A 10421-nucleotide genomic window follows, 5' to 3' on the forward strand; every position below is an offset into this window, starting at 1 on the left:
TAAAGTAGCCATTTTGAAAGAATATTGCTGCATATACACAAAGCCTATTGCCCAAGTATAGATGTAATCACCAAAAATTCATTTCAAGCAATGGAATATAATCAAGGGATCCAATGAGTACTGGGTAAAATGTATATTATAAAAGCTACTGGCAAGTTCACTGCAGCTTTCTGGTGGTATTCTCTCATTAGCATGCTTATGTTGCCTAAAGTTTTGCTTTGTGTCATAAAATCATTTCTTGCAGTAATATTATCTGATAAAAATGAAATGAAATTTTATATTAGGTCTTCTTCCCATACTATTAAAGTTTAACACATACATGTATATGTATGTAACAACAGTTCATGAAACATACACGAATTTGCAAGAGAGCTGGGATGCAGTATATGGGATCGTCTGGAGAGAGTAAAGGGAAGGGGGAAATTATACAATTCTATTGTAATCTCAAAATAAGAGAAATAATTTCAAAAGGGAAGCCTAGAGAGATGGGTCAGTGTTTGAGAGCACTGGCTGATCTTCCAGGGGACCTGGGTTTGAGTCTTAGCTCCCACATAGTGGCTCACAAGTATGTGTTTTCTCCAAGTCCAGGGCATTTTATGCTCTCTTCTGGCATTCCCATGGCACCAAGACATACGTACAGGCAAATCAATCATACACAGAAAATAAAAATAAACACATCTTCAGAAAACAAGTAAAAGCAAACAGTTTTGAGAAAATGACCTAGTACAGAAGGACTTATATGCACCACTACACTTTTCTATCACATATTCTTAATATGTCCAAGTACAGCTGCATAGCAGCTCAAAGCTACTGCAGTCCAGATTCTTGTACGTCATCATTCTTTGGGTCATTTAAAATTAGTACTTACTTCAAAATACAGGAGTGTCTAAGGTCCTAGAATGGTAATTTGTGTGAGATCATGATAAACATTATATACCAATCTATCCTTAGATGACATTTTTGGAGATTCTAGAGACACAATGCAGAGATGAAAAGCCCTACAACATGAAAACAGAAATTCCCCACGCTTTACCAAACTGATCTGACCAATTGGAACTTCACTTCAGTGACTGGAGATGTCTTATATACATGTTTCAACTCTAACTCATTTTTCAAACAATTTGGTTTTATTATATGTGCATGAGTGTTTATCTACATGTATGTGTGTGTGCTATGTGCCTGGGAAGTCCAGAAAAAGGCACTGAATCCACTGGAATTGGAGTTACAGATGGTTGTGGGTTGCCTTGTGGGTGCTAGAAACTAAACCTAAGTCCTTTGCAAGAAGACCTCTTAATGTCTTACCAAGTGTATAATATCCAATGAACCTTATTCCCAAGGGTCAGTCTCAAAAAGAAATACAAGGGATATTAAAGTTGCTACTTAACAAAATGATGAGATGCTTACTAGCCTATCCAGGTACATAACTATGAAAATGGCAGGAGATGGGATTAAATAATTTTCCTTTACAACAGCTCTCTTCATTTTTCAAGGAGTGATTTTTTCTCTGAATATTATCTTGCTGTGTTCCTGCAACATGTCTTCACATATGTATACATTGTACCTTGGTCACATAAATCGGCATTTTGTTGTGTGTGTGTGTGTGTGTGTGTGTGTGTGTGTGTGTGTGTGTGTGTGTGAGAGAGAGAGAGAGAGAGAGAGAGAGAGAGAGAGAGAGAGAGAGAGAAAGAGAGAGAGAGAGGTGGGAAGGGAGGTAGGGAGCGGGAGAATGTGTGTATGTGTGTGTGTGTTTACCCACAAGGCATGAACAATCTACCAAGAGAAGCCCTCCCACAAAGAGAAGTGGCCTTCTTTCAATAGCCACCGTATCATTACTTTTCACCACGGGGTGGGGCATGGAAGCGACACCTTCTGCATGCTTGAGTTTAAGTCTCTTGGTCCTATGGAGTCTTATGCAATAACCACAGCTGCTGAGTGATGTGTATAATACCTATGTCACGTTCAGAGGCTGTTCACAGTGCTACTCCTCTCCATCCTCTGGCTCTAATGTTCTTTCTAAACCTACTTCCAAGATATTCCCTCAGCAGTTTTTGGTGTCTGTGTACTTTCCTGTGTCTCTGTGTGTTTGTTTGTATCTGTGTGTGTCTGTGTGCGTCTGTGTGTGTCTCTGTGTGTTGATGTAGACATTCCCTCTGAACAAAAAGATTGCTCATTCTCACATTTTGAAAGTTTAGAGTCTCTGCGTTAAGAACTATCCTCTTCAGTAAGAAGCTTCTCTGGCCAGGGCGGAGAGTTACACAGTTCCATCACTCCCTGGAGGTAGAAGTTAACTGTATTTACATTAATACTTCTTTATCTGTTCTGGTCCTCTAAATACTTTTTCCCTAGCTCCTTTGGCTCTCCAATGTTGGTTCTGATACAACATTCTGGGATCTGGAAGAGCAACCCTTCTTTCGTCTTATGACCTTTCTGTAGTCTGATTATGGTAGTCAGCCAAGTAGGCTTAAGTGGTTTTCAGGGTCCTGTAACGTCTTCTGAGCTATGATTCTGAATTAATATATGTCAACAAGAACTTCCTTTTTTCCCCTTATAGAAATTGCAACTCATGACAGACCCATGCAAAGGGTCTGGTCTAAATTCGAGTTTGTCATTCTTAATAGAAAAACAATCCTTATTTTCATTGTACCAAAATTTGGGGTTTATACACACTCTCAGATCGTGGATGTCTGCCCCTTCATGCCATGTCAAGGTAAACTGCAACCTACAATTAGATCTATCTAGTTGTAATTTATGAAAAGGCTTTGAGGTCTGTTATATCCAAGTCTCCATGGCTCGGTCACATGATGTCCAGTTCTGAGAGAGATGTCTTATGTACCTTAATAGATTCTCTTACACTATTCCATGACCTCTAAGCTTAGTTGTAGGTGGTACCCTTGAGAAGTCTTCCTTTTTGGGTTCCCAAGGCTCTGCTCATCTCTGGTTAGTTAGGCCAGGCTAGACTGTAGTGCCTGCTCTGTGATGCATCTCCTCTGGCCCTATCAGGACACTGAAGTAGAAACTGATGGGGAAGGATATGCCAAGACTGTATGTTGTCTATGAATTTTGAAAAGGGTCATTGTCAAAGTTAATAACTATAACCCTTTGTGTGAAATAATACAGGCATTCTCTCAAGAACCCTACTTACTTTCAAACTAGGCCAGTTGTAACCATGTAGAAGTACACTAATGTGACTGCACATCAGAAAGCTTGGCTGTACATTTTACAAGTCAAAAGTTTAAAGATAGATAAGCTTAAAGGAATTTGTACAGTCTTCCTTCAGTTTATTAGACATGGCCCTCAGGGTCTTTAAAGCCACAAGGAGACGTTTATAGCTAAGGTTGAATATTAGAAGATTAAAGAGAAACACAGCAAGATCAGTACATGTGTGCCAAATTGTCTATTCCTGCTCATCTCAGGAAGCTCTAGAGCTCTATCTAGTGGTCACTCTGCTCATTCACAAGGAACCAGCTTATTTAAGGACCAACACACTCTTTCCTGTTATTGGTATTGTTAGCTAGGACTTTTAAACCATGAGTTCTAAAAGTTACTCAGCTATACACGTCCCTTGGGACATGTCCATCAACAAAGAACAGAGCAATTGCATGCAAGAAAATAGCTCTCTGTCATGTGAGGGAATGCCAACCTCCACACAAACTCTTCTTCAGAGCAAACCTGAATTAGGACAACTGCCCATGATTTGGGAGAGAACTAGAACATGACTCAGTGGCAGCCTTCATTAAAACTCGTCTCCTCCTGTCAATAAACTCCAGTTTGAATAGTCCCTCCTTCCTGTAGCTAGCAATTTCAATTTCCCATAGTCAGCTTCCCAAAATTTAGAACACTAACATTGTTCCTGTGCATCTCTGTGTGACCATGATGTTTACTTGTCCATCATGACCTCAGCCTCTTCCCCATCTTTGATAAAACCATAGCCTGTGAGAGACATTTGTTCTCTCACCTTCTGTGATGAGAGGCCCCCTTAGGTTTATTTCAGAGTTGACCTGTCCCCACTGCTGGGGATCCACTTCCTGAGTGTCAGGGTCTTCTTGCAACCCAGGAAGCCTCTGACTGTGGTAGGTTATCCTGTGCTCTTTCTGAGGAGTCATTGGCTTTCTCTCCCTGTTTTCTTTCAGTCCTTTCTTTCTTTCAGCCTTGCTCTGTGTTTGCATGAAGATGACTGAACACTTTGTCGAAGTATGGGATCCTGGTCAGGACACCCCAAACCCTCTGCACCATGTAGCCCCTCTCCAAACACTCTAAGCACTGGTTGACTCTTTGGGCTGGATCCCTCTTTCTCTTTTTCTTTCTCATCTCTCTCCTCTCCCTTTCCTCTCCCTCTTGTCTCTCTCTTCTGTGTTTCTCCTCTCATTTCCTCTGTTCCTTCTCCTCCCCCACACCTCTCTCCATCATTTCCTCCCATATTCCCCACTGTGGTATATCTGGCATTGTGACATCTTGTTCTGTCCTCGGAAGCGTTCAGTGCTTCAATCCCAAGGAGACTAGAAAGTCTGTCCCTTGTTATTAGAATGCCTACCATTTCCTTTTCTGACCTCTCTAGGAAATGTCCCAGAGTTGACTGGCATCCTGACAGGGACACATGGTCAAGGGTTTTCAGAGCATCTTGGGCTCTCTTAAGCACCATGGGTTTCCAAATTTCCCCTCAATACCTTCATTTCTTTTGAGGTGCTCTTTTTTCTCATGTCTCTAAATTGGTTCTTAGGAGTGAAATCTGACCTAGTAAATGACCCAGTGCCAATATAAATTGAACATCTCTCTGTGGTCTGGAATGGCACACGAGACTTGGAAAATTATCAGGGCTTTGATCACTTTAGAACTAGAGAGTGGTAGGAAGCTCCCTCTTTACAAGACTTCTGCCCTGTGTTGGTTTTTCCTGAATCAGCCCTGTTCTCCTACCCACATATTGTGTCCTTAGAGAGACCACTATTTTATCCTTTGGGGATTCCACCTTTGGAGCTGGTATTGACTCCCCATCCTCCCCATCTCCCCACCTGATGCCTGTCCTGCTGCTCTTGAGCCTGGTGAGTTGCCCAGTGAGCCTGACCACAAGGTAAGAAAAGTACAGAGTACCTTTGTTGCCCACGTCTTCTGTACCGGGCTTCCTAAGAGCCCCTCCTGTTACTGGCATTAACGACTAACCAACCCCACATACCATATACCACATACCATAACCAATTCCACATACCATTCCCCCATTCGCTTGTGCCTTCTAGGACACATGTCTCTTGCACTCATTTCTCATCATACCCCAGTGTCCACTTCCTTTACTAGGAAGAAACTTGCTCCATACACTTAGATAGGATCTGTTAGCAGTGAAATTGCTTTTTAACTTAACTTCTGTTGTAGTGGCACATGAAGGTGACTCCTGCACTCATTCCTCAATATTGTTCCTGTCTAAAGTCATCCCCATTTTATAGGACACAAGCTTCCCAACAAATGCCCAACATCATCAATTTGTGCTCTTTTCCCCATGGATATCCTTGATATATCTCAGTTCTGCAGCACCTTTGCTGGGCTGGAGGAACTCAAGCACATCACCTCTCACCTCCTTATGAATATCCCAATGTCCACAAACTCTGCGACTACTGGCAACATGGCTACCCTTACTATTCGAAAGCCCACTGCCCCTCCTGCCCTTCTCTAGACCTTAGACAGGAAGATTTTCTGTACACCCATGCGGCCCCCAACTCTCTAGCATCCAGACCCATCTCCCAGATCCCCCATCTGAGACAGACATCATCTTCATTTCCCATCTTGGAGCTCAAAGTTGCCTTGTCCACCATGTTCCTCTAGCCAAATCTTGAACCTTTCTGCTTTCACTGGGACTGACCCTGACTATAACTTCTCCCAGCAACTTACCTTGCAGGTTCTCTGCAGGGATTCAGAACCAGCTGCTATCATTTCTGGGATGTTCTTTAGTGGCAGCCAGGGACCTTTCTTTATTCTTTCCTCTCTTTCCCTCTGCCTCTGCCTCTTCCTCCTTCCAAACATCCCCCTCTCCCCACAACATGCTTCTCCAGATATACTATTTCTGTAATAGACCTAACTGCAATGACAGAGACACCCCATTCATTTATTTTTATTACTACTGTAGGTCTCCACCCTTGCTACTGTCTCCCAACTTTCTTATCACACATTTAAAGATGATGTCATAGTCATCAGGTTTCCAGTCCAGACAAACAGTAAGGTTTTATATCCCTGAGGCAGACCCTCAGAAACTCATGCCCATGGGCTGCTCCAATGCTTCCTGACCATTCTCCTTCTTTATGTCTGTAGTTCTTCTAGTCCAACCTGTAGAAGACTAACTCTGACCTAATGTCCATTATACTAAACAAATTGAACTCTATACCAGAGCTGGCCCCTCATGTTTCAAGTTCCAGAACCTTGCCATTTTGCTCATCCCCACACCTCTTATGGTTAATTCCCTCAACCTCTGCTTTGTCCTCCACCACTGTGCAACATGATCAGCCCCTCTGCACTCTCCTCCACTTCCTCCTTTTGTTCCCAGTCTTGTAACACTTCCCTTCTCCAATGTGCAGTTTCTCTTCATCTCTGGAATCCACTCAACTCTAACCATTCAGATTCCTGGACCTCTGTATAGGTTCAGTGCTGTTAGTTTTCTCCAGGAAGCCCCACATCCAGCTGGCTATGATGACCATCTTAGAGTACTGCCATGATGATTTTGACTGCTTCCCTAGTGGGAGGCAGAGGCAAGAGCCCTCTCTTTTCAGATGACTTTGATTGTAGCAGGAAGAGCCCATTCCTCAATGGGGTACTACACCTAGCTAGAAATACCACAGTTAGCATCTATGCTCACTTTCAACATTCCTAAGACATCATTCATTCAAACTCCCACGCTTTGAGAAAGTAGTGTTTCCTCATGTCAAAGGGTACCTTGTTATTAACTGGAAATGTCTCCCATATCTCCTTCAGGCAGTCCCATTTCCAGAAGGTTCCACTTTGGGAACATGATTGCCTAACCCCTGGCCCTGCTAGCTGGCAATGAGCCACGATGTGCCACTCTGATTGTTTTACTTAGCTTCTCCCCTTTACAAATTTATCTTCTCATACCACCAGAACACTTCAGATACAGCAAAGCCAACCTCTGAGAACCCTACTGGTATCTTAACAACATAGTAGTTTCTTCCTCACCTGCAAAGCTTTTCCTTCCTTCAAGAGAGCCATTCCTCCTTTCCAAGCCAACCACTTTACCCTCTGAAATGTTCTTAGTACACACCCTCATCTCAGCTCTCTTATGAATGAATGCTTACAGGATCTCTGTCAACAATGTATCACCAATCAAAGGGTCTCTGCGCCAGCCAATATTAGGCACCCACCTTTCCTGACTCATCTACTTACTATGCAATTCATGCTTTCCTCCCAAAAGATGCACCAAATACTTCCTGCTAGTAGGTGTAGTTGACACGTTCTTTTTTTTTTTTTTTTTCCGGAACTGGGGACCGAACCCAGGGTCTTGTGCTTGTTAGGCAAGCGCTCTGCCACTGAGCAAAATCCCCAACACCTAGTTGACACTTTCAAAGGATGGGTGTTGGCTTTCCCCACTTCTAACCAATATGTCTCCCTTGTGGCCTCAAGGCTACTGAGAGAAATCATTTCTCATGCCACTCATGCAATTTGACAATGGCTCTGAATTTGTTTATCAAATAACTCAGTGGATTGGTAGAGGCTAAATATTTCCAGAAGTTTCTACATTTCTTGTCATACGCAGTCCTCTGGGAAAGTAGAGAGTGAATGGAATCTTTAAAACCATCTAGCCTGCTCCTCCTTCCAGGTACCTATGGACTAGATTTCTTTCTTGACTCTTGCATTCCTCAAACTTCTTGAGGGTCCTTATAACCCTCTCATTGTCTGCCCTTCTGAGTTAATTTATTTGCATCCACTTTTGCTCACACATCCTTTCAATTGGACCCCATCAAGAACCATCCTGCTTCATCCAGTAGTTCTCTCTTTTAGCTATTTCAGACCCTCTACAGACCTTTGCTAATTTCTGTGATCCAACATCTATCTCTTCTCTAAGAGACTACTCCTTGCTTCTCCTGCCTTGAGATGATGTTTTTGATTCTCACTTCAATAAACCCTCTAAAGCCCACAAGGGAGGGCCCACACAAGCTCATTCTAACAGAAGGATCCTCCCATTTACAAACTTCAAGACTGTTCCTACTGGCACTCCTACTTCTCTTCCATAAAGTGATTCCTTCTGACCCTGGGAACTTGAACACACTAATGTACTAAATAGTGTCCCTACCTTGGTGACTGCCCTGGAGAATATGACTCCCTAGTTTACCACCTACCACTGTTCCCCACTCTTTCATTCCTCTTTTCATATATGGGTTCTGGGGTCCCATTGATAGCTAAACCAGACTGCTCCCTCACTACTTCAATCTCCTGGAAGAGCTTTAACATTCCATCCCACCTCCTGTTGGGTCTGACTTCACTTGTCTCACAAAAACTGACTATGCTTTCCTGCTGTCCACTGCTGCCTGGCCTGCCTCAGTGGGACTCCACCCTGCCTGACAGGACACCACTGATGGCTAGTAGCTGGAGGCTAAGGTTTCTTCTATTCGGCCATCATGCACTATTTCCAGAGATCACATACCTACCTATAACCTCCTTAGCTGCCTCATCACTGGCTATATAAAAGACTTTGCTGGCCTACTAAGGCCCCTATGCAACTTCTGGCAGCTTGCAATCTGCTCTTTTACACCTTTACTTTAACCACTCTTGCCCCAACTCACTACGTAACATGCCTCTCCTTGCTCAATCTGAAGAACTCCATAGACCAACTGAACCACCACCACTAGCCAGTTAGAAATTAATACCCAGATCCCACTGACTGCCCGGGAACTGATTAATTGGATCCCAATTTCTATCCTTTCCTATTTCTTCCTCCCCCAACATGCATCCCTTGCTATTCAATTCATACTCATGATTTCTCTGAAATTCTGTTCTAAGAACAAACTATTTTCAACTCAGTCTTAGAGGTATCCTTCAGATTGTCATGCCACCCTATGTAGCCTGTCACATCTCAGCCTTTTCCACTCCACCTTCCTTTGGCATACTCATTCTTTTAGGACAAATTAAGACACACAGGAAGCTCTTCCAGATATCCTGCTTTAACCTTTTCTACCTAGCTGCCTGTCACTGCAGCACTGGAAATTTCTGAATTTGCAGCTTCCAGGCATACATGTCTCTTCCTTTTTATCAGATAGAGTGTCCTCTTACCTTCCTCTAACCCACAATCCAACTCTTCCCTTATGACACACAAATCCAATCCAGGATCTTGCATTCCTGTTGGGACTCACTGGGCAGGAAGGTGATCTTCTTCCTACCAATCTTGGGGTCTGAGAAATGTATTAATCAGGACTTCAAACAGAGCATTAGAGTCTCCAATACTTGTCCACCAGGATGTGACGTTGCACATCACCTCCACAGCAGTCCATGTCCAAATGTGTTCCCTGGCTGCTGTTGGTCATACAGGATCTGTGCTGGAGGCCACCATGGGGAATATGTGCATATGGATGATCAGGGCTGCTAAGCCTGTCCAGTTGTCCACATCCTTGTAAGCCTAATGCTTTCCTTTGTCTGCCCCTTTCATGCTGACCTCACATGCTTCTCCGTCCTCCTAGGCTCTGCTATCAAACTGCTTTTATATCTTGAGTCTATACTCCTCAATTTGTGTTGTTCTCAATTTGAGGTCAAAGATACTTGTTTTTTGCAACAGAGGATCTAAAGGAACTGATGCCTTGTGACAACTGAGGATGAATGTCAGTAATCTCTGTGGATGAATCATCTCTGTAAACCTTTCCTGATTCGGGACTCAAGGAGCATCTTAGAAGAATGGATGGAAAGAATGTAAGGACTAGTAAATAGTAGTGTGAGGAGCTGTCCTCACACATGTGAGGAGCTGTCCTCACATACTCCATTACAAGATGGCACCGGCATCCGGCAGAACGCACCTAGTAAAAAGGGCAATACGCAGGCGCCTGGTAACTTCCCTACTCAAAGGGACACGTATGTTTTGATACGTCATCTGGCATAATTGGCAGTGACCAGTCAGAGAGTGACACGTCCTGGCGGATAGTTTTCCAATATAAGGGCCGGTTATTCCTCGCGTCCTCCATGATTAAGCTTATGCTCTCCCTCTCAAGGCATTAAAGCTTTTTCTGCAGTAGGATCCTGTGTGTGCAGCGTCGTTCACTGGCGGGGCTGATAAGCAGCGGATATCAAGCCGAGCCTGGTATCATCAGCACCTTCGGAGATCCTTGGCGACAGGAGGATTCAGAACTGCAGGCAAATGCGTTGGAGGGCAGCCTTCTCTTGGACTTTGGTCTGGGGTTGTCACCGCCTAGCAGGAAAAGGATTTGTTGAGGCTATAGTATTTGTCC

The 10421-nt window shown here is 43.5% G+C and overlaps 1 protein-coding gene across 1 annotated transcript in view; it reads right to left on the minus strand.

The window, feature by feature from the left end:
- LOC116888008 (fibronectin type III domain containing protein 3C1-like) overlaps nt 1–4103 on the minus strand; it is a 31380-nt gene extending 27277 nt beyond the window's left edge. Inside the window, 1 exon segment of the mRNA XM_032889426.1 lies at nt 3956–4103. Within this exon segment, the coding sequence (XP_032745317.1) occupies nt 3956–4103 (148 nt within the window).
- Between the last annotated feature and the right edge of the window lie 6318 nt (nt 4104–10421).

This window comes from Rattus rattus, chromosome X, assembly GCF_011064425.1.
Source record: "Rattus rattus isolate New Zealand chromosome X, Rrattus_CSIRO_v1, whole genome shotgun sequence".
Taxonomy (NCBI): domain Eukaryota; kingdom Metazoa; phylum Chordata; class Mammalia; order Rodentia; family Muridae; genus Rattus; species Rattus rattus.